The sequence below is a fragment of the Apus apus genome, chromosome 2, assembly GCF_020740795.1.
Source record: "Apus apus isolate bApuApu2 chromosome 2, bApuApu2.pri.cur, whole genome shotgun sequence".
NCBI lineage: Eukaryota > Metazoa > Chordata > Aves > Apodiformes > Apodidae > Apus > Apus apus.
Window position 1 is genome coordinate 97,479,833 of NC_067283.1, and position 24,269 is coordinate 97,504,101.

The 24,269-nt window shown below is 41.5% G+C and overlaps 1 protein-coding gene across 1 annotated transcript; it reads left to right on the forward strand.

Moving 5' to 3' along the window:
* The first annotated feature begins 19,816 nt into the window (after positions 1-19,816).
* CBLN2 (cerebellin 2 precursor) lies at positions 19,817-23,893 on the forward strand. The gene is made up of 3 exons (XM_051612262.1): positions 19,817-20,137; positions 22,258-22,377; positions 22,646-23,893. The coding sequence occupies exons 1-3, from the start codon at positions 19,817-19,819 to the stop codon at positions 22,841-22,843; spliced, it is 639 nt and encodes a 212-aa protein (XP_051468222.1). The 3' UTR covers positions 22,844-23,893.
* Positions 23,894-24,269: the final 376 nt, after the last annotated feature.

A 24,269-nucleotide genomic window follows, 5' to 3' on the forward strand; every position in this document is an offset into this window, starting at 1 on the left:
AATATTCAGGAGCTTCACAAAAACATTAACAAATATGATCTAATGGACTGCAGAAATGACTGCTTTTTAGCCCAAGTTTACTGCATAAATCATAGATCTTTGCTTCCTTCCTCTAGCCACATTCCAATTCACTGTTATTCCTCCTATAACCCCAAGAGACTTCATTTGCAAAATGGCTTTTATCTGTCATGCCATGGAAAATGTCCTTTAGATGTCTAAACAAAATAATGCCAACTACCTCCCTTTGTCACTTTGCTCTATTATCCTCAGAAAAGTCAAACATATTTGTTAAACTAGAGCTGTTGTCCCCGAATTCTTACTGATTTGGAACTCAGTGAAACTTTTTTCCCTCAAAATAACTTCCTTAACGTACAAACTGCACTTCAGTAAGCTTAAAAAGATTCAGTTCTACAGAAGAAAAGGGTGGTTTAAGTTTCTGAATACTAGGCAAATTTATTCCAGAAATTACTAATTTGTACAAATGTAGAGAACATTTAAAGCAGGCCAATTCTCATTGTTTTCTCTCTTGATATTTCTTGAGATTTATAGTATTTCACATACCTTTGCCTTGCTACAATGACATTCAAGTTAAAAATCAAACACAATAATTACAGTAAGGAACTATCATCACTGAATTCTAATCAAAGAAAAACAAATCCACGGGAAAATTGTTAAAGCCACAGCAAAAAAATACTGTCATCTCAATCAGAATTCCTTTTATATATCCTTTTTTAGACACAATTTGGACAATGATGGGTCACCATGGAGCTCCATGAGAATCATTATGGGGAAGCTCTGTATCCACAAATTAAAAGACAAAGTGTATTATTTCCAGAATTACCAGTCAGTGCTCCTTGAATTTGTCATCATTAGAACAAGAGTTTTCAATGTAGGGTAAGGGCACCTCATTTTGTAGGACTTTACACTAACTTCTTATATACTATTTCAATAACTCAGTGCATTCCAAAACCAAAGAAAATTATGAAGAGAAGTTCCTGAAGGTGTTATCTTACACCAGTAAATGCAGTCAAATTTAGAAATCTCGAATTCAGGTAAATGGAGCTGTTTCTCGCTATTGACAAGGAAGTGTCATTTCTCCAGAATTTGAAGTTTAAACAGTAAAAACATTATAAGATTAGGAGCTTCCATCTTTTCAATAACAAGATTTAAGCACACCATTAAGAGAATGACAAAATGACAGAAAGGCTACAGAAACTGAAATAATATGTTTGTCTGCATCAGAATGGGTACAGTTTCCATTGCAATCAAGGTTTTTTTGCAATCTTTTCTTGTACACATACCCAAGTTAACATCTTCAGTCTCAACATGAGATAATCCCCAAGATTCACCCTTGGAGAACATCACAGACTGCCTTTTGCCAAAGCCAGATCAAGGCAGCCAGCCACAAAGTAACAATGTTAGCCCTCCAAAGACTGTGCACTCTTCAGTCTTACTGAAGCTGCACAACACAAGTGTTTAAGAGTGTAAGTGGAGATACTTGCAGTCATTCTTACATTGGTTCAGTATATGCAAATATTGCTTTTGTAGCTAGCACAGACAGTCTTAATAAATATTAAATAGAAACTCAATTGCTTCTGCTCTTGAGAGCATGGAATCGTAAAACTTATTTCTAGTTTGTGTTCTAGATTGTTGGGGTTTTTTTGTATTTCATGTTTTTTTGTTGGTTTGGTTTGGTTTTTTGTTTGTTTCTATTTTCTGAAGGACTTCTAATGTCACTATAACTTAATGGGATTTTAAATTTTATTTCAAGGAAGCTCAAATGTTAATACATCCCATAGACAGAAAGTTTCTGTTTCTGTGAATCATCTTTATCACTTGCAATATTCTTAATGAGAATGTTTTAAAGCTGAGTTATCATCAAAAGAGTCAGTATATGTTCCTGCATCTCTCTGGAAAGATTTTTTCTATCTTTTTAATTATAGTAAGAAATTTGCTTAAGCTGCACGAGAAACCTAAATAACTTCTTAATTTTTAACAGCACTTTACATGACATTGTCCATCTTTATACAGAAAACTTAATATACTGCCTAGTCTTTTTTCCAAATTAAACTGTTAGTGACTGTCAGTCACATAGAATTTTATTAATATCTGTAATAAGAAACTCTTCATTACTTCTTTAAAAAAAATGTTCACTTCATAGGATCAAATGTCAACGCATTACTCACTGGTTGTAAGGGACCGAGAAATAAAATACAAGGCTCCTACACATTTTATTAACATTTTAAATAGATATCAAGTGTATTTGTGCCTAAGTGGGAATTTTAGGGTTTGATTTTTCTGAGTATACTCTCCAGGGAAAAAAAACCCACAACACAACCAAACGACAGAGATGATCCAAACTGAACTTTGATATACTGTTTGAGACACTTTACCCTCCAAAGTCTGAAGTGAGTTTGCTGTTTTTGAGGCCTGAAGTAAATATATGATACCAAAGCCCCAAAGAGGAGATGAAAACAGCGGATAATTGTTTCCATGGATGGCTGTATTAGAGATGGTAAATTTGGCAGAACATCTGTTGCAACAACTGAGAAGAAAAAATAAATTAATCTCAGACTCACAGTCTTCCAAGAGTCTTGCCTCAAACTCAATAGTCCAAGTATTTGTTTCACTACCAAAGTGGTTTTAAGTTAATCAAAAGTTATGAGAATGGAAGTCTTAAAACATTAATTATGTATTTGAGAAAGAAATGTATTGTTATTTTAGACCAAAATAATTGCAAATAGTTTAAATTACTAAATATTTACTAAAAGACCAGAAGATCCTAAATCCAACCAGTGAAAATAAAAATTTAAAACTGAAAAATTCTTTACAAAATTTGTAATGGTCATATCATTCATGGATAATTTGTCCTATCTTTTTATGTCTTTCAGGACATAACCTAAGAAGAGCTGTGTTTTCTGGTAAGAAATCTTTGTCACATTCTTGTAGTACAACTGATACTGACTTCAGATAAGTTATTGATCAATAAGTGAATATGGAGCTAAACCATGTTTTTGAGTTTGATTGTTGCTTTATTTGCTCTTCAAATAAAAAAATGCTGTGCTTGTAAGTCTAGTTGTTATTTATTTATTGACCAGTTCCTCAGCTAGTGAGAAATATCATAACTTAATCCTTTCTGGTACAATTACATTGATCTTTGACATAGCAAGATGAAGACACATCTACGTACCTTTCTTTCGGTTTCCATTTTATATATTTATTTATTTCAGTGCCCTACTTCCTCATTTATTTGGGATCTGTGTGTTCAAATTCATACCTTGGTAACCTGGTTTGATTGCTGGAGTTGTGAGCTTTTCAAGATACACTAATGACTTGAATCGTGGTGGAACTCTATGCAGAGGAATAATCTTTTCAGCCCTAAGGCTGTTAGCTAGTACTTTCACAAGCATTTAATTCACTTATTAATTTGGAGTTACAAACTACTCTTCCTTCACAAGGGACCACCTCTTGATACCAATGGCAGCATAGAAGAAGGACAAAAAGTATTTTTTTATAAAAGAAAAGGAGTAACCACAATGCAAGAAAACACACCTTACCTAGAATTAGGAAAAAACATCTTATGCGCACCCTATTTACCATTCCATTACCATTCTATTACAATTTCATTACCATTCCATTCTCCTTACAAAAGCTGAGAGAATCTTTAACACCAGATACAGTACAAGAAATACACTTTAAGGTCAATGAGTTCACCTAACTTGACAGTCATTCTATATGCTGAAAAAGGCCACTTGGAAGGCTTGATCCTCAAACTGTAGAGTGCTGTCATGTTTGAATCCCTAAGAAATAAAGGACTCTTGTGAGTTCCTGATTTTACTGGTGTGCAAAAACCATTGGTATAAAACAAACCCAAGCATGATATTGCATGATTTATAAACATTTGTGCAGGACTGCTGTCCTCTGAGGTCTATTCAAGGATCAACTAAAATAAAATACAATCTGCAGTACTAAGTAGTGTAAAATTCTGCATATATCTGGAACTAAGTAGTTTGCTATCTGAGTCTATTTAGTTTTCACACCATCAATTTGGTCTTAAATTGCAATGAGTAGCCACCATAACTGTTCATTCTTCTTTCTCTTTATTCACTTTGGGATGTTGAGAACTCCAGGTATTTTCACTATTTATTGTCTCTGACATGCATGCACACACAAAAATTATATAATGGAATGAAAAAAGGCGGTTTTCTACAATGTGATTATTCATCTAAAGTATCTAATTTTAAGGGACAATTTTCTTTTAACTCATTTTATCTGCAGAAATGCATTCAGTAGTGAATAATATGTAGTAATTCCCTATTGCAAATTTTCATTCCCTCTGAAGAAGGGACCATACTTTTCTGTTTTCATCTGACCTTTGTTTTCAGGAAAACAACTTCTGCAGATGGAAAAAGTATCTTCTTTATGGAGGAAAGAGATGGAGGGAGATATTTTAAAATGACTGATTCCAGTCTGAGTTTTATTTAAGGCAATCCAACTGGAGACCAAGAAGTGAGAATGATGCCTTTCTACACTGGGCAGCTATGGATTTGAAGATAACAATAATCCTCAGAATTGATGGAAACTTCATGATCAATCTTTTGTTAGATCCAGCTGTCCATTTCTGTGAAATATCTGGAGACTTGGGAGAATGACAATACTTAGGATATCTGCTCTGAAGCAAGAAAAAGTCTGTGTCACTTGTAACTTGTCACTTGTAAAATAAATTTTATGTATTACAGAACAGTATTTGCAGTACGATTAGTTTCAATTTTCAGACACTAATCATGACTCTTAAAGTTGAAATTAATTACTAGATATGTGACAATGTGTGATGATTAGAGGAAATCTCTAAGTATAATGAGGAATTCCCTTAATATTCTGAGCAAAGCTAGAATTTAAGCATGAATTACCAAATTAACTTTTCTATATGTTGAGTGGTTATTTCATCATGTATACAAAGCTGTCCAGCTTCAAAGGAGGAACAGAGAGAGATTTCAGTGTGATCCAAGGCTAAGCTGGTTTATATGGAGTGAAGTCTGCTTCTGCCTCCAGTTAATTTAACCAATTTTCTAAAAGAGAAAAACAAGTTTGATGCACCTTGGCCTTGAAGACACTTATTCACATGTGTCTGAATTTCATTCCATGTGAAAATTTCATGTGACTATAAAAAGTTGTTTAATATTTGTATAAATATTTACCTTTTTATTATCTGTACCCTTATGAGATAATGTTCTTTCTGACAACATAAAAAATGTGAAGTACTGAATGAGTAATGATTCAGTGTATAACCAGCTTTCAGAAGCCTCTTTCTCTAATTCTAGACGTGTGCGGTACTCAAACTTAATTTGTTTTTGTTTGTTTGTTTGTTTTCTGTTTTTTATTTTCTTTTCAACAGAGCCTCTGCCCTTCTATATTCAGGCTATTCTGTTATCTAAATTGCTTGAAAGTCTGAAAGAAACAGCTTTTAATGCTTTATCCAATTAAAACTTATTGAAATAATTAGAAATAAATTTTGCCTTGTGGAGGATCAGGAGGTGAATTTTACCACTTACATGAATTTGCATTAAAAGCCTAATCTTTTGGGTTTTTGTATAGAACTTGATCTTCATTATCCAACAATTACAACATAAATATCAGTATGATATTATGTGATTTTATCCCACTGATGAGATAGTAAAGCCTCCATAATACACCACTGGGGTTTCTGGTGAAGTTTCCAGAGGTTGCAAAGCTGTTGAAATTATCTACCTAAGTATTCATTTATTTATTTATTTCTGTATGGAAGCTTGGAGCTCACAGAAGAGAGTCTAATCTATTAGCTGTGTGGACTATTTGCTGTGTGGACCATTAGCTATATCCATATTCAGAGAGCCATCATGCAGATGAGTTTTATACTGTCCTGCAGGCTACTTCTACAACACGCATATCTACTGTCCACTTTGCTTAGATATATAATGCTTTACAAATGGGATAAGAAACAGTAAAAATTAAAGAGCAAAGCACATGAATAAATTTTTAAAAAATTACCAGGAAATCTTCCAGGGGCTCTTGAAGTAATCTTTATTTTCAATTGGCCTAGATGGCCTTTTTACTATTAAAAATGTATATATGATAAACCTTACTGCACCCCCAGAAATTCTTCACAAATCACAATACTGATCTGCAAAGACTCCTGAAAATATTTCTACTGCTGCAAACACCAAGATTAACTCTGCAATCCCAATGATACACAGTTTTCCCAGTAGACTGATTATATTTGCAGGATAATGCAATGAAAAAAGATTGGAGAATGTGTTACTTTTCCTCAAGAACAGTGTGTGTTCACACATATGCCCACACATAGGAAGGAAGGTGTATCTCATAAGGGATCAGTTACAGAGTATGATGATTCAGTCTTAATGGTTTAAGGGTTGTAGATGTGCCAGCTATAGGGTGGATGGATTTATATATCCATATTTATAGGTGGATGAATGTAAGCGAGAGCCCAAGGAGTTCCAAAGCATATGAGAGTGATTGAAGAAGTCAAGCCTGAGCTAACCAGCTCAAATCAGTTGGCTTTTTAGCTTCTTTTTAGTTCATTGAGAATTTCTTGCTTAATGTTTAGCATGTGATGAACTGAATTTAGGCCATATTCTTTATGTCTTTGAATGCCTTTTGACACAATTGTATTGTTCCTCTTCAGGCAGCCATACTCTCCTTCTTCTTGCATACTGCCGCCGCCGTTATCCAGTTTACACTTTACGTTGATTGCTGAGAATATACTGATTAAAGGGTTTAGGTGTTATGATGAAACAAAAATACTTTGTTTAGGCTTCAAGATGAATTGGTATTCAGTTATGTATTTCTCTGTTTACTTTTATAAAATGACAACATAACAACATAATTTGCCTTGACTTTTTTTTTTTTTTTCCCCTATGGCAAACCATGGGATACTAGTAAAGAATATTTAAGGCTTTCTGCTGTAATTCACCTCACTATAGCTGGGGAAAATACATAAAAGAAGGGTGAGGCACAGTGTCAGAATGAATTAGCTGGAGAAGAGATATGACTGATGTCATCTCATGTTTCGGATACAAATCATGCAACCATGGTTGAAATAGAAACTGTGAATGAAGAAAAAACAATATTGGTTTGAGTGAATTTTCATAGAATTCTAGTCCATATTTGAAGAAAAAGAGCAATTGGGAGGGAACAGAGGGTCTTTTTTCAGCCCAGATATCACTGGGAAGTACTATTTGCCTGTTATTTGTAGCATTTACTGTTTGTTCTTAAGTAAGTTACCTATATATTTAAAAGCTAGTAATGAACACTCATGTTGTGTAAGCAACCAGCAACTAGACTGTGATTATTTGCAGTGAATTAATAGTTTTTGACAGATCAACAATCATTTCTTTAAAAAGACTGACAGATTTGTTACTTTTTATTATTCCGATTTTGCAGTCTTGCTTTCGGTTGGTTTCAAATGATAGGAATAAATTGTTTATATATTGTCTTTTGGGGTACATAGTTTGTTGAGTTGTTGTTTTCTTGAGATTGACATTAGAAGGTAAAGTCCCTCCCTTCCAGCTGTGATTCACTGGTTTGGCAGCACTGTCTTCCAGTGCCCAACGCAGATGGCTGGCTTTGCTCAGACTAGCACACTTCTAGGCCTAAATATTGGGGTGCAGTCAAGTTCCCAAATACTAGCAACTGGACTGGATGAACAGGAAGCAATTTTTGACAGAAGAAGAGTTGTAGTCCTGGCCTAAAAGTACAGTTTTGGTGTAGTCCTAAATTCCATGTTCATTAAGACCTGCATACTGTAAACTACAAAGTGTCATCAAGTCCTTAAAAAACAGGAAAAAAAAAAGCCACTTAGAAAAAAAAAGAAATTAAATCTGTACTGTGCTGCATAGAGACACTGTCTTAGATACATTGTGCTCTTCCAAGAACAACCCAACCCACTATCATCATACTTTGAAAATTTTATATATAATCCTTGTTTGGCAGTAGCTGAGAGCTAGCTGAACACCATGATTTTGGGAAAGTCAGGGCTAGTCATAGCTCCCATGCCACAAGGCACTGGAAAAGGGGCACACGTGCTCAGTGCTTTGCTCAGGGCATCTCAGTACATGACCTGGGTTTCCCCTTCACTTTGAAATCTGATAAATTTAAGTATGGCTGAGTTGCTGTTCTCAGTCATGTTTCCCTTTCCCTTCCTGCAAACAGAAATAACCATTTTGTCTTGCCTTCCTTTGATGGAAAGTTCTCTCAGTTAGAAATAAGTAGCTTAAATACATGTCATTGGTACATGCAACATTTAAACAGAGCTGTAAAATATATCAAAGAATGTTGTTCAGTCTTGAAAAGTGACAGTTACAGAGATGCCATCTCCAGAATAGTTTTCTGCCTTTATACAGAACAGAGTTGACATCTGAAAGACATGTCCATGGCAAAACAGTCTCTACAGAGCTGCATTCAAATCCTTTTTGTCACCACAATGACAAAGTGTAATAAAGTAATAACGATATTGCTTCAAGAGCATCAGAAGCACAAAATCAAGGAAAGAAATGCTACCAAATGCTTTTGATATTTTTCCCCTGTGTTGTGGCTCCAGGCTGTGGCAAAGAATTCGTGCTCACCACCCCCACACCCCCACCCCATCACAGGTGCTGGGGGTTGTTATATTACCTGTTAAACTCTCTCAAAGACCACAGAACCCCTGATAAATCCACCTTTGTTAGGTTAGACTGGATGATGCTGAGACCAATTTCTGGTCTTAACCCTTACTGGGCTGTGGAACTTCCAGCAGATAGGATGGTGCCTGGTTTTCTGAGGCAATTTTGTGATTGCCAGGGAGTGACCCTCTGACAATGAACGGGGTCTCCTAGCCAATGAGGTGTCTTGACCCAGATAGATGACCAAATGAATTATCACAGGTCTTATTTTATTTAGTCTATAAAAATGGAGTGCCCCTCTCGAATCTGGTTGGGTTTTCCCTTGGAGTAGTGGGTCTGATAGGAAGCCCAGCCCTTTAGGTCAGGATGCCACATAAGGAAACTCGAGATTGAGTGATCTCCTCTTTGGTGACTGATATATTTATCCTAGGAGTGAGCCTTGTCCCTGTTGGGTAAGTGACTCCAGGTACCTGATGGGGAAGCTTTCCCTTTTGTCCAAGTGAGTGTGCACATGTGGGATTATTATCCATGTTAAGATTATGTAAGCTAAGACTACTAAAAAAAGCTTAAGTATTCTTAAGTAGTTGCAGTGTAATGCATTAATATTCCTGACCAACATCCAAATCTATAGTATTGTTTTAGATTTATCAGAGGGCTAAATACTGTTGCTTGGAATAAATATTCATTCCTAAAAAACTCCTGTGTGGTTTTGGGTGCCTGTCACCCAGGCCTACAGAGATTCATGCCCATGAGGAGGAAAGTATGCTGGGACCATTCATGTTCCTCAAGAAAAATATTGGCTAAGTCTTTGTACCGAAAGTTTCAGGCTACCTATACATAAATTTTCCTTATACATATACATATACATATATATATATATATATAACTGAAATTACTTTGTTCCTGGTTTCTCTCCTTCCTTCCCCCAGCAGCACAGGGGGACAGGGGATGGGGTTTACAGTCAGTTCACAGGCTGGTGGTTCCTGCTGCTCCTTCCTCCTCAGGAAGAAGGATTCCTACAGTCCTCCACTGCTTCCCCATGGAGGCCCTCTCATGGGAGACAGTTCTTCACAGACCTCTCCTTCATGAGTCCTTCCCACGAGGTCCGGAGCTGCTCCAGCCTGGGCTTCCCACAGAGTCACGGGCTGCTTTGGGAACAGCCACCTCCCCTGGCCCCGGGGTCTTCCAAAGCTGCATGATCCAAGTCCACTGGCAGCAAATCCACTGGCCACAAAATCTAAGTTCACTGTCCAAGTTCACCCCTCCTGGCGCCTTCAGGGAATGTTCCACCACGTTCCTCCACGAGTGCAGGGGGACAGCTGCCATCTCACCATAGGCTGCAGGGAAACTTCTGCTTGGGCACCTTCTTCTCCTTCTTCCTCACCAACCACCAGCACCGCTCTGCCTCTCCAAGCCCAGCTCTTCCCCCAGTGATTGCTCTATTCAGGTCTTATCTCAGTTCCTTCGTATGTTAATCGCAGCGGCGCATCTGGTGCATCCTTGGCTGGGTTTGGAGCAGGGGGAGCTTCTCAGCTTCTTACCAGAGCTACCCTGGGGCCCTTCTCCTTCCCTAATAACAAAAAAAACACCCAAACCAGCACATTTTTCTAAAGCTATAAATAGTCTTTTTGTTGCATCACAGATTTATTTATTTCCGGGGGGGGGAGAAACAAACAAACAAACAAACAAACAAAACCACAGCCAACTATGGCTCCTTCAAGCAGAATAAAAAAATGAAGCAGACAAAAGTGAAGCAAAGACATCTGTGAACAAAAGAGTTATAGATTTCCTTCCGTGTGTGTCATTGAAGAGACAGACTGCTAGAGCATTGCTTTTCAAACCTGATTTTGTATTCTGAAATGCTATACTCAAAACTTAACTAAATGAAAGTATTAATAATGAGATCTGCTGTCCATGCCATATATTTTTATTTCTTGGATTGTTTTCAGAAATGACAGTCTTCTTTGCTAATATAAATTATCATGCATCAGTAAAAATATCCAATCCAGTATAACTTTTTTTTTCCAATTAGAACTGGAAGGCCTGCTTTGAAAGCTAGCTGAATGAACTAGAGGAGCTAGGTGATGCAATTGAAGGCTGTGGCATCTCTTTGTTGTATTTCAAAGTCCTGTTTTAAGATTTTTCTCTTTTGAAAAGAAACAGTCTGTGTGTCAGTTTTGAATTTTGCGTTTGTGTGACATTGTACAGTAACATCTTACCTGTAAAGAGAAAGTCAATAAATAAATAAATAAATTTAAAAAACAGTAGTTCTTCCCAACTCCCACATGAAACCAACATATAGTATAGACACATACCTGATATATGCCCATAGTATCTGATATTTACATAATATCTATGTTGTTATTATGAGATATGCATGATCTAGTTTATATATATATATAAAGTCTAACATATATTAACTTCACAGAATTCTACATATATATTTTCTATGATCCTGAAGGAATGTCCCATAATAAAACTTGCAAACATATTTATAGCAACTATTTGATTAGAAATTTCATTTGAAGTCTTCAGTTTCTGAGTTCAAATGAGGGGCTCAGAGGGAGGAGATTAGGCAAATGCATACATTTTTGCAGATGCAAGAGATTAAATAAAGTATTTAATTCTGTTAGTTAGGAATTTCATTTCCCTTATTTAAAAGATCACATTGTGTGTTTGTATGAGAGGAAAGTGTGTACTCAAAACTTATGCACACAGGCAATGCTGAGAGTTACATATAAAATAAATATAAGTATTTGTGCTAGCCAAGCCCCATGCCTGGTCAGTGTTGTGGTAAACATTTCTCCCCAGTGCATTTTCTTTTTACACAAAATTGTTCAGTCTTTGGAAGGCATACTGAGTTGCTGTCGTAATGTGTCTAGTTAAAAGCTATTATTCAGTGAAGAAGGAATTCAGAGAATAGCTGCTCAATATCATTGTAGAACAGAGCTCATTCTCAGGATGCACAACAGCTTGGAAACTGAACATAAGTGTTGAACACATGGACAGCACAGGTGAATGTATGCAAATTGTCTGAACGCTTCCAGTCGGTATATGTTTAGGGGAAAAAAAAATATCTCTGCACCATATAGATTTATTTTTTTTTTTCCTAGTGATAGGAGATCTTCATCTCCAAATTCTCCCAGGCAAACCTGAATGGCCTGAAAAGGTGCTTGTCACAGAGGCTAATGACAGAGTCAGAATATGATATTAGAATAAAGGCTCAATAAAATAACTTCCATCTTAAAAATTATTAATCTCCTCTCTTCCTGGAGCTGAAATTCCATTAAATGAAAGGGATTAAACAGAGTATGGTAGCAAGTGCTAAGTGCTAGTAATTTCACTGCAGGGGCTAGTTGTTTATCTGTAAAATATTTCAGGTAGCGTATGTAAGGTAGTGGAATTACAAACTTGACTTAAAAATCTCTATTTAAATATCACTGTACAACCATATGTAAGAGCTCAGGTACCACTACAAAGTTATGCAGTATTACATATCTGTTTCATCTCTATGGGGTGTACAAGGCATTTAACAATATATTAATAAAACAATTGTCACCAAAATAAATGTTATTGAAAACAAGCTTTGACAGTGATTCAATAAGTTTGTACATCTGCAGAAAAACTAACGTTCTCAAAGTAACTGAGAATGTTAAGGTATGCCATTCAGAGATCCAATCTGATATTAAAAGGTCTTAAATCAGAGCTCTCCGATTAATTATATTGCAATAAAAATATTCTAATGTCCTATTCTTTTTTTGTCATGCAAAGATTTCATTATTTATTTATCTATTTATAATTAGAAAATATAGTTAATGAAAGAAAATAAAGTTTTGTCTTCCAAAACAGATTGCTGTCTTGGATTGTTCTGGTATTTTTACATGAATCAATAAAATATTTTTGAGGAATTATATTTCTATCAATGTGTAAAATCTTATGCAAATATTTCTGAAATTATATTAGGCATTATATTCATAGAACCATAGAATGGTTTAGGTATGAAAGGACTCTAAAGATCATCTAGTTCCAACACCCCTGCCATGGGCAGGAAAACCTCCTCCTAGACCAGGTTGCTCAAAGCCCCATCCAACCTGGCCTTGAACACTTCCACGAATGGGGCATCCACAACTTCTCTGGGAAACCTGTTCCAGTGTTTCGCCATCATCACAGGAAATAATTTCTTCCTAACATCCAATCTAAATCTATCCTTTTCCAGTTTAAGACCCTTTCCCCTTGTTCTATCACTAAATGCCCTTGTAAAAAGCCCCTCCCCAGCTTTCTTGTAGCCCCTTCATGTAGCCCATTCTTGTAGCCTCAGCTCCATGTCCTTCTTACGTCAGGGGCTCCAGAACTGGACACAGTACTCTAGGTGGGGTCTTACCAGAGAGGACTAGAGGAGAATCACCTCTGTCGACCTGCTGCCCATGTTTCTTTTGATGCAGCCATGGGTATGCTTGGCTTTCTGAACTGCAAGCATATCTTGCTGGCTCATGTTGAGCTGGTCATCAACCAACACTCCCAAGTCCTTCTCATGGCTACTCTCAATCAATTCTCTGTCCAGCCTGTAATTGTGCTTGGGATTACCCTGACCCAGGTGCAGAACCTTGCACCTGGCCTTGTTGAATTTAACATGGTTCACATGGACCCACCTCTCAAGACTGTCAATATCCTTCTGGATGGCATCCTTCCCTTCCAGTGTGTCAACTGCATCACACATAGAATAATAGAATCATTCAGGTTGGAAAAGACCTGTAAGATCATAGTCTAATCTTTAACCCAACTATACTAACCTAACTCACCAGCCTACTGTTAAATCATGCCCCTAAGCACCTTATCTTAATAATTTTTAAACACCTCCATATTCTACCACCTTCCTTGGCATTCTGATCCAGTGCTTAATAATCCTTTCCTAACATCCAACCCAAACCTCCCCTGGCATAACTTCAAGCCATTTCCTCTTGTCCTATCACTAGTTACTTGAAAGAAGAGACCAAAACACTCCACACACCTCACACCACTCCCAGCTTCCTTTCAGGTAGTTGTAAAGAGTGATGCATCCTCCTCCTTAGACTAAACAACCCCCAGTCCTCTTAGCTGCTCCTCTTAATTTTTTTTTCCAGACCCTTTGCCAGCTTCTTTGCCCTTCTTTGAACCCACTCCAGTACCTCCCTGTCTTTCCTTTAGTGAGGTGCCCAAAACTGAACATAGTATTGGAGGTGCCACCTCACCAGTGTCAATCACTTCCCTAGTCCTGCTGGTAGCACTACTCCTGACACAAGCCAGGATACTATTTGTTTTCTTGGCCACCTGAGCACACTGCTGGCTCATATTTATCTGGCTGTCAATCAACACTCCCGGGTCCCTTTCCTCCAGGCAGCTTTCCAGCCACTCTCCCCAAGCCTGACATGGCTTGGTGTTATCAGCAAACTTGCTGAGGGTGCACTCAATTCCACTGTCCATGTAATCAGCAAAAATGTTAAAAAGCACCAGTCCCACTACCAGCCCCTGAGGAACACCATTCGTCAATGGTCTCCACATGGACATCAAGTGGTTCATCGCAACTCTTTGAGTGCAACCATCCAGCCAATTCATTATTCACTGAGAATTTCATCCATCAAATCCATTTATCTCCAATTTAGAGGCAAGCATGCTGTTTGGGACAGTGTCAAATGCTTTGCAGAAGTCCAGGTAGATGACAACAGTTGCTCTTCCCTTATCCACCAATACCATAACCCTGCCACCAAATTTGTCAGGCATGATTTTCGCTTAGTGAAGCCATGTTGACTGTCACCAATCACATCCTTATTTTCCATGTGCCTAGTTTCCAAGAGGATTTACTCCTTATCTCACTTGACACAGAAGTAAGACTGCCTGGCCTATATTTCCCTGGGTCTTCTTTTTTCTCTTTTTAAAATGGGGAGTTATTGTTCCCCTTTTCCAATCAGTGGGAACTTCACTGGACTGACATGATTTCTGAAATATGATGGATGGTGACCTGGCAACTTAATCCACCAGGACCCATGGTGTATCTCATCAGGTCCCATGGACTTGTGCACCTTCAGGTTCCTTGCATATGAAGATGGGTCATGCAAAATCTTACATCTATAGTCCTGACCTTCTTATGAGGGGAGGCCCTTTGCAGTTGAAAACAGACACCTAAGAAACATGATGAATCTTCCTATGCAGGATAAAATGTCACTGCCTTGGTTGATGTGTGAAGCAATAAGACTCAGGGGCTAGAAAATAAATATTTCTGTGAATAAATTTAAATTTATCTGGGTCTTGTTGTTGTTTTGGGTTTTTTTTTTTTGGGGGGTGTTTGGTTGGTTGTTTTCTGTGTTGTGTATACTTGAAAACTCTGTGCATGTTATCAGCAGTTGTATGTTCCTTGCCATAGCTGGTACCTATAATGTAATCTGCCCTGATGCCTTGACAGGGTGGAGAATTAACTACACTACAGAAGTTACAAAACATTCTTTTAGTCACACTGATGGCCAAATTTAACACAAGGGTTTCTCTCACAAAGAGTGGATGTAACTCCGTTGGTGTTACCACAATTTGTGACGAATATGGAGGTAATCACTGGGTAAGAGCAGAAGACTGCACTTCCTCTACAGTCAGATCACATTTCAAAAGTATGCTTGCAAAGGAAAAAAGAACCAGATTTATTAAATCATGTTTGTTTACAATTTACAGCAAAATTGCTTTTTAAAGGCCACATAATCCATGAAGACTGTATTTAGCCACTTAAATGTTAGCCTATTTAATAAATGAGGACTCAGTCTTCTGCACTGTGGCTGATCATGGAAATGGTTTTGTGTTCCTGTCAAAAACTTGTCCCACTAATTTGAGTAGGCTAAAGTATGTTTCACATCTATTCAACGTTTCTTCTTTCTCTGTATTCATGTATGTAACATCCAGATAATATATGCAAATATCTGAAATAATTTCCAGAACAGATATGTAAGTATTTTCTTTTGGAAATAAATGTCCCATTTTATTAGGCATTTATGTAGATAATATATGAGAAACATTTGGGAGCTGTTGATCAAAATACCTTTCCATTGAAAACTTTGATTATTAGATGAGATAAAAAGTTTTTTTTTTCCCTTGAGCTGTTAGCTTAAATGAGTTGAAGGTGAGTGCTAGCTTAAGAAAGGCTCCAAAGAAATGAGCAAGTTCATTTCTTGTAGAACTCCCACACCATCAAGCTCAGCATATCCCTGGTAGAAATGTTAATAATACTAGCACTCTTGGCAAAGTGATGAAAAATGGCATGAGCTTGATTACATACTATTATTTTCCAACTACAATCAACTCTTTGGGCTTAAGAAAGAGGACTGAAAATACCTTATTAATTCTCTTTAGAAGCTACATTTTCTGAAGTCACTCCATAACTGAAAGAAGCTGCTTTTCCCTTTGTTAATAATTTCAAAATCTGTATTTTCAGACTTGCCACTCACAAAAGAAAGGACAGGTGCTGAAATACCTCTGCCAGCTGCATAATTCTATGAAGGCTGAAGCTTTATCGCATTAATGACAGTATTTAATTAGAAGTAATGGATGGAACTGGTTTCTAACAAACACTGTAAGGGTCATGTAATTAGGTATTTTATTTGAAATAAATATTCTTATTTTGTTATTCCCCCTTTCCATTCATGCTGCACTGATTTTTACTGATAGTTCTTTTGCTAGTTATCTAAGGAGAAGAAGGTTTCTGTATGTGTAGGATGCATCCCTTGCATTTAAAAAGAGGCAAGATTTCATTTGTTTTTCTGTGGATGCACATTGGACTTAAAGGCTTTTCAGTTCCCTTTAGTTCTTTCGCTCATCTTTCTTGAAAGTAACAGGCAGAAATGATGATGTGCCGTCATTCCCTCACCACAGAGACTAAAGTTGTAAGTCATATGAAACAAGGAACAAATCTTCTGGCTCTGCTTTCACTCCTTGTTTATACAACAGAATCATAATCAATGAATAGTCTGATCTAAGGAGAAATAATAGCAGCTCCCAAAGGCACCAGACCCATGCAAGATTGAGTGTTAATATATTCTGGAGGAATTTCTGTGGTCCTTTTCACTGCCCTGCAGAATAGGTGCTGCCTTACAGCCACAGACTGGTTCCTCTGTTTTCTGCTGCTTCCAACGCAATACACTTTTCAGCTTTCTACTTTCATCTCTTCAAGCTTGAACTCCAGTAAAAGGTCATTACACACAAGTATTTCAGGCTTGGCATAAAATTCTCATTTGAAATAATGAGCTATAGGTTAGGAATTCCCTGCACACTGCTTAGCTGTGATTTCAGGGCATGATTGATTTCTCAGAGCAAATCACCAGGCAGACACCCACGGGGGTTCCTTACATGTGCTTAAAGCAGAAGATTGAAACAGAGCAGTGCTCATTTATAGATGAGTTTGTAATTTTACTGTTGAGATAAACCTGCAGATTTTTTTAAAGCTAGTATTTAGTTTTATATGCTGTTTTCTGACATGTTCCTTTCAGGTGCTGAGGTCTGAGTATGAGGAGCCCTAGGAAAATGCCATATGCAACCAGAAAAGCAATTTACAACAGAGAAAAATGCATTGAAATGCCACATCTTTTCAAAAAACCCAAAAACCTTCATTATCAGAAATTTGCACTACCCTCCCTCACATTGCTGCTAACCTCTCAGCAGCAACCACACGAGCTGAGACGCACGAAACAATTGCAGCCGGTAATATCTGACGGTAACCTTGACTGTGACATACATCATCACCACCGCTCCGTGAGGCAGCAGGGACCCGCGAAAGCAGTGCGCGTAGGTATGCAGGCAGCGAGAGGAGAAGGCCACTCAGCTCCTCGCCTTAACGCTCTGCCCCTTTGGGACTTTCCTCCCCACCCTCCCTTGCGGGGTGCGACCCTTCACTCCCTCCCTCCCGGCCCCACGGGGTTCGCGCTGTCCAGCCCGGCCCGCCCCACGCGGGACGCAACGCCCGGCGACGCCGCCAGGTGGCGCCAGGCGACTGCTCTTGGCCAGGGCCGCGGGCGGGGTCGGGGTCGGGCCGGGAGCGGGTCAGGGAGCGTGTCCCGGGCTGGGAACGGGCCGGGAACGGCCCGGGAGCGGGTGCGGCTCGGGGAGAGGGTCTCGGGCGGGGAAAGAAGCGAAGGGAGCCGGCGCCGAGAGCTGGATGCCGAGGTGCTGGAAGGCAGCCGCGGGAAAGCGTCGTTTCGGGGTGCGGTGTGCAGCCTTCACGGGCTGAACTGCACCGGAAAAAAAAAAAACAAAACAACACAAAAACAACCCTTTTGAATTATTATTATTACTTTTATTATTATCATTATTAAAGTCTATGAATTCCAAATAGCGTTCAGCTCATGATGCTGCGCTGTTCGGGGCCAGCGCTGGCCCGTGAGCGCTAACCTATCAGTGTCATGTTTCTGCTGGAGTGTTCCAGGCTGAAAGGGTTTAAGTAGAAACAAGAGGTGACGAGGGCATACGGAATTTCCCAGTCGCCGGTGACACCCGGAGAGGCCGTCCCTGTGAAAGCCCCGCGGTGTGCCAGTGCTGAGTCTGTAGGCGGGTACACGGCGCGGGGTGCCCGGCCGGGGCCGGGGCAGTGGCTGGGATGTGGAGGAGCGGGGTGTGTCGGCGCCAGGCTCCGCACCCGGCGTCTGAATCTTTGCCAGGTGCGTGTATGTGTGTGTTTGTGTGTGTGTGAGAAAGAGAGTCTGTGTGTGAAGAGGGGAGGAGAGAGGAAGTGGTGTGGTGGTGGTAGCGGCTGGGGGGGGAAGGGGGGGATTATTGGCAATGGGCGGGAGAGAAAGAGGCGACTCCTGTTTCCTTTTCTTTCTGCCAGCGCAACCTCGGTTCATTTTCTCTAAGCAATACAAGTTCACGGACAAGCTACCTATCCAGCCCTCCTCTCCCGTCATGGACCTCCCAGGTAAAAAGGCTGTTCGCCTTCCTGACGGCTGTTTCTTTTGCAAAATAAGATTTAAAATTATAGCAATAAGAAGATGTGGGGTTAGGGCAGCGAGTGAGATGCCACGGGGGAAGTGCATGGGGGATCACCCCACAGCGAGATCTCAGGGTGTTCTGGTGATCGGGGAAAACTGAGATGCAACTTCCCAAGGAGACGCCCGTTGAGGTTTTGCCTCCTCCAATGTGTGTGCATGCCAGGGTGGGAGCCGGGAGATGTCTGAGCCTGCCGCTTCCTTCCCGCGAGTTTAGGGAGACGCCGGGATCGGCGGCAGGTAGTGTAGCCTGCCTTGAGGGACATAGGTTTGGGAAGTACAAACCGGTCGGTGCCCGAGACCAGCAGCTCCCCTGGCGGGGAAGAGGGCGGCGGCGGCTCCCAGAGCTCGGCCAGGGCAGTGCACGGCGGAGTCGAGGGCTTCGGTGCGCCCCGAATCCCACCCCGCCCCGAACCTTAGCGAAAGTGGGCAGCTTCAGCCAAGGAGAGATGGGGCATTAACAAGAATCGTGATAGTAAAATCTTCTGCCGTAGTGGCTGGGGCGTTAGGAAACCGACATAAACCCTTCCCGCACACATAATAAAAAGTGGGGCCGTGGGAACTAGCTGGGATTTGGAGCTCCTGTCAGCTGTTGGGGTAGAAAGGGGCTGCCCGGGGCTGCCACAAGGTGCTCCACCGTGGGTTCAGGGACGAAGTCTGCAGCGCTGCCCCACTCCCGCCTATAAGTACTGCTGGGGCTGCGGGACCCCCCTCTGCTGGGGGACAGCAGAAAGGGAAGACGTGAGGAGATTGCGGCCAGCGAGGTGTCTCCCAGACCTGTTGTGCCGGTCAGGGCGCCCGGGGCGGGGAGTGGGGAGCCGGATCCAGCGAGGTGTTGCTGGGCGGCGTGGTGCCCGGCTCTTGCCCGCCCGCTCGCTCTGCTTCACCGCCGCCTTTGCCCTTGCCAGGCTGCTGCGCGCCGCCCGCCCTCTGAGGAGGCTCCTTTGCCCCGCGCGGAGGAGGAGGAGGCGGAGGAGGAGGAGGAGAAGGGAAGGAAGGCGCGGCCCCAGCCGCCGCTGCCCCGCCGCCGTCCCGCAGAGCGCTGGCCGCAGGGCGCCGCGGCTGCAGCAGGCGCGCAGCCCCCTCCGCCTGCCCGCGGCCGCCCGCCCGCCCGCGGCGGCTGGCATGGCGGCGGCGAGCCGGAGCGGCGGCGGCCCGGCACCGGGCATGGGGCGGCGGCGGCGGGCGGCGCTGCCGGAGCCGGCGGGCGGCTGCTGCTGCTGCCTGGCGGCGGCGCTGCCGCTGCTGCTGCTGCTGCTGCCCGCCGGGTGCCCGGTGCGGGCGCAGAACGACACGGAGCCCATCGTCCTGGAGGGGAAGTGCCTGGTGGTGTGCGACTCCAGCCCCTCGGCCGACGGCGCCATCACCTCCTCCCTGGGGATCTCGGTGCGCTCGGGCAGCGCCAAGGTGGCTTTCTCCGCCACCCGCAGCACCAACCACGAGCCCTCCGAGATGAGCAACCGCACCATGACCATCTACTTCGACCAGGTCAGCTTTGCCTTCGCTGCCCCCCAGCCCCGCGCCGGCCAGCCCCTCGACCCCCTGCGCGGCCATCCCCGCCCCTAGCCCCCCGTGACTACATGCTTATTCGTTCTTGAGCCCATCTTTTAGTTATGACCCATTCGCTCAATAGCAGTTTTACAACTCAACTCCTCAGGAAGAGTTCGGTAAATTCTTCTAGGAGGCTGTGAGGCTTTCCCGGGGTGGTGGTGGTGTGGGAAGGGGTAACGCTGAGCTTCTTGTCCGGTCCCATCGCCCGTACAGAGAGGACTTTTGAAGTGCGAGTTGGTGACTCGGACGCTTGCGAGAGCACCTTGCAGCTGAGGATTGCCCCGGGAAGACAGGGGCAATCCTGGGGGGAAGGGTGCACATCTCCCCCCCGACCCCCCAGCATGTTCGGTCGGAAATGCTGATTTTCAGGGCAAGAGGAGGACAGAGATTTACCCGGGAGGAGTCGCTGGACCTGCCTGTTCCGAGCGCGTTTGGCAATGTTACAGCATCTCTCAGGGAAAGGGAGGGATGAGAAAGAAGAGGTGTTGCCCGCGTTATGAGAAGAGGCGAATGGGTGTCCCCGATGGGTTATAACGGAGCAGTGTTATCCTGCACGGCATACGTCCCATCCTTCCACCTGATTTTTTAGATGCAATTTACTTTTTTTCTACCGCATCTGACTCATGAAGAAGTATTGCAGAGTCAGCCAAGATTAGCACACGCAAACTATTTTCTCTGGGTTTTTCTTTTTCCACCTGTCTGTCCTGCTGTCATTCATCTGTCTGCCTGTCTTTGCTAATGAGTTTGCACAGCTATTCCTTGAGTACAAGATCTCATAAAGTCAGATCAAGAGAGAAAAAAATTTAAAAGAGCTTGCTTAATGTGTAGCCTTCTTAAGACGCTTTACCCCGCAATGCTTAGTTCTCAGGAGTATGAAGGGGTTCTTCCCTCGGTGTTCCAACAATCATGGATTCGGTTTTTTTAAATTTCTTTTTTTTTTTTTCTTTTTTTTTTTTTTTTCCCTTTCTTGGAAACAGTAGGGTTTGGCTATCAGGGAGGAAAGTCTCGGGATTTTGGGGTTTTTGTTTTCGTTTCCTCCTGCTTTGTGTTTTTTCCTCATTAAAACCGGTTGTGGCCCGGAAAGATGAGCATGGCCGGGGCGCTCCAAGGGCGGGCACAGCGGAGCGGTCGGCTTGGGCTCGCCCGCTCGTCACAGAATATCGCCATGGGCCCTCGAGGGTTTTTTTTTCCCTCGTTACCCCCGTCTCTTAAGACAAACAGGCTCTCCGTCGCTGGAGCCTGGCAAGGAAGTGAGCGGATGAGCCGGGGTCGGATCCCCATCAAATCGGCCGGTTTCACAGCGCCAGCCTTCAATGGGGCAGGATGCGGCTGCCGCTGCCAACTGGGGCTTTGCTCATTTGCCGGAGGGCTCAAGTCTTTATCTTTTTTCCTTGTTTCAAGATGTATATCACAAATTAAACTTGTTGTCGGGGAGGAGGAGGAGGCCCAGTTCTGTCGCCCGAGGAGGGTGCGGGACAGCCGGCCCAGCCCTCCAGGGCGGCAGAGAGGCATGAGCCGGCAGGTGTTGCTGGTGCTTAGCGACCTCTTTCCTCTTTCGCCCCTCTCTGCAGTACGACTTTAGTGTTATACCCTATTAAACTCGAGGGCAGGTCTGGTTTCAGTAAGGCTAGCTAAAGAAACATACATTTGCATAGTATGTTGATGTGTTTCAGGGGTTTTTTTTCTTACGCTTCTTTCCCCTCCCTCCTTACCTCCCCCCTTCCGTCCACCCCTCTATTCCTGCACCTTTGCTTTATTGACAGCACAGTGTGGGCATTTGCACTTCATCTAACAGGCTTTGAAGATGATCTTTGCGTAACTAAACCTTTTTATGAACTGCAATGCTTTTAAAATGCCTCTGTAACTTGGTTTCTTTCCCCTACAGTGCACTTTTGATTGTGCTGCAAATGCTGTTTCAACTAGGTCTTAACACTGGTCATGGAGCTAGTGTCAGATTTTCACTGACGCTTTTCTAAGGTGCAGCCTGATTTTTCTCTCTCTTTTTCTCTCCTTTTTTTGTTTTGTTGTTTTGTTTTGTTTGTTTGTTTACTTTCCAGGTATTAGTTAATATTGGCAACCATTTTGATCTTGCTTCCAGTATATTTGTAGCACCAAGAAAAGGGATATATAGTTTCAGTTTCCACGTGGTCAAGGTCTATAACAGACAAACCATCCAGGTGGGTTATGAACTAAAGAAGGTGCTGTCTTTCCTTTTTTTCTGATGCTTATTTCTAGACACTAACGTGTATTTATAAAACCAAGTGAAGAATGAGACTATAGGTTATTTTAGTTAAAGGAGTCTGTGTGCATGACAGAAATCACACATTGCCTTAACTTAATTCAACCCTTTTTCTAATCTGCACAAAAGTTTAGTGATGTGCATAGGGCAAAAAAGTCATCGAGAGTATTGAGAAAACTCAGATTCTCTTTCTTTGCACTTTTTAGGTAAGTTTAATGCAAAACGGCTACCCAGTGATTTCAGCTTTTGCAGGGGATCAGGACGTCACCAGAGAAGCAGCCAGCAATGGGGTCTTGCTCCACATGGAAAGAGAAGACAAAGTGCATCTCAAACTGGAAAGGGGTAACCTCATGGGAGGGTGGAAATATTCAACCTTTTCCGGCTTCTTAGTATTTCCACTATAAAACAAGTCCAAATAGGAGACAGATCCATGAGCCAGAGCAAGGATTCAATCATTAACAACACCTTGAACTTGGCAGCACATGACAATATTTCCAGTCACCCCGTCAGACTGTCACTGTAGAAGAATGATAACCTTCTAAAACTCCAACATTTGCTTTGAATATTGACAATTCCTCGGGAACCTGCGCCTCTAATTAGTTTTAGATGAAAGTGATCTTTAGGAGAAATGAAATTATCGACCTGAGCAATTTGTACCTGTGATTGTAAAGTCAATTTCGGATTTTATTGTTGGGATCATTGACTTACTTACTCTTTTTTTTTATTCGTTTTTTTTTCCCCTCTCGTTTGTTTTTTTCCTCTTTTTCTTTCTCTTGTTGTTGTCCTAATGAGACAAATTACTTGGACCACACAATTGCTTTGTCAAAGGCTCACTCCAGAGCCAGAAGAATGAAGCATTCAGTCCAATGAGGTGTTCTTTCCATGCTTTATTTCTTTGTGTTGTATAGCCTTAAGGAAAAAAAAGAAAAAAAAAAAGAAAAAAAAGAAAAAAAAAAGAAAAAAGGGAAAAAAAAAAAAAAGAATGGCTTCAGTCTCAGTCCTGTATTTTTCTGGGGGAGAGGGATTCTGGACATTACTGTGTCAAGAAGTGCTTTATCCAGTGAAGCAAAATTTGCACGATTGGAACCTTATTTGTTTTGTGTTTGTGTTTTTCATCGACTTTTTTTTTTTCCTGATTTTTGTTTGTGTGTGCTAAAAATGTAAGCTAGACTGATCAATAAGACAAAACAAAGCACATATATACCCTGTAGCTCTAAGTAAAGCTAACCAGTGAGCAATTCTGCCTGCACTTTCCAGCTGATCTTTATAGACCTATTTAGAGAAAGAGAAACAGAGAGAAAGAGCGAGAAAGCTACATGATCCTTCAATTGCAGTCTGGAAACCTGTAAAGGAACTGACATTTCTGAATGGTCCTGACATTTCTAGAAGCAAAATGGAGGCTTTGAATATCTTCTTTGACCATACCCTAAAATATATATCCTCTCTTTACATTACCAAGAGTATTTTGGGTGCTTTTATCTGATATTTATTTGGTGTATTTGTCCACTAATGCTTGAGTACACATTGTGGGAGCATGGAATTATGGCAAAACAAACTTCTCCTCTTCCAAATCAAATACAACCATCTCCACTTGACTTGTGAATGGCAAATATTGGAGGAGTTACCGGTAACATCTTTGACAGCCTTTGTGAGAGGGGTCTCAGAGGATCAGCAAACGCACCAGAAGTTGCATGGGCGCCATGCCTTTATTAGCAGTGTGTGAGCTCCCAAAACAAATGGCCTCAGAGTTCTGGGGGTGGACTGACATTGATATTGGAGATTAGGAAAAGTTATTACCCCAATTGACAAGAGGTAAAATATCAGGCTAAT

What these genes read in the sequence shown, in the direction of transcription:
- CBLN2 (XM_051612262.1), top strand. Translation starts at nt 19,817, where the DNA reads ATGGGGCGGCGGCGGCGGGCGGCGCTGCCGGAGCCGGCGGGCGGCTGC. An exon ending in TGACCATCTACTTCGACCAG is followed by an intron (nt 20,138 to 22,257) that starts GTCAGCTTTGCC and finishes TTTACTTTCCAG; the next exon opens with GTATTAGTTAATATTGGCAA. An exon ending in ATAACAGACAAACCATCCAG is followed by an intron (nt 22,378 to 22,645) that starts GTGGGTTATGAA and finishes TGCACTTTTTAG; the next exon opens with GTAAGTTTAATGCAAAACGG.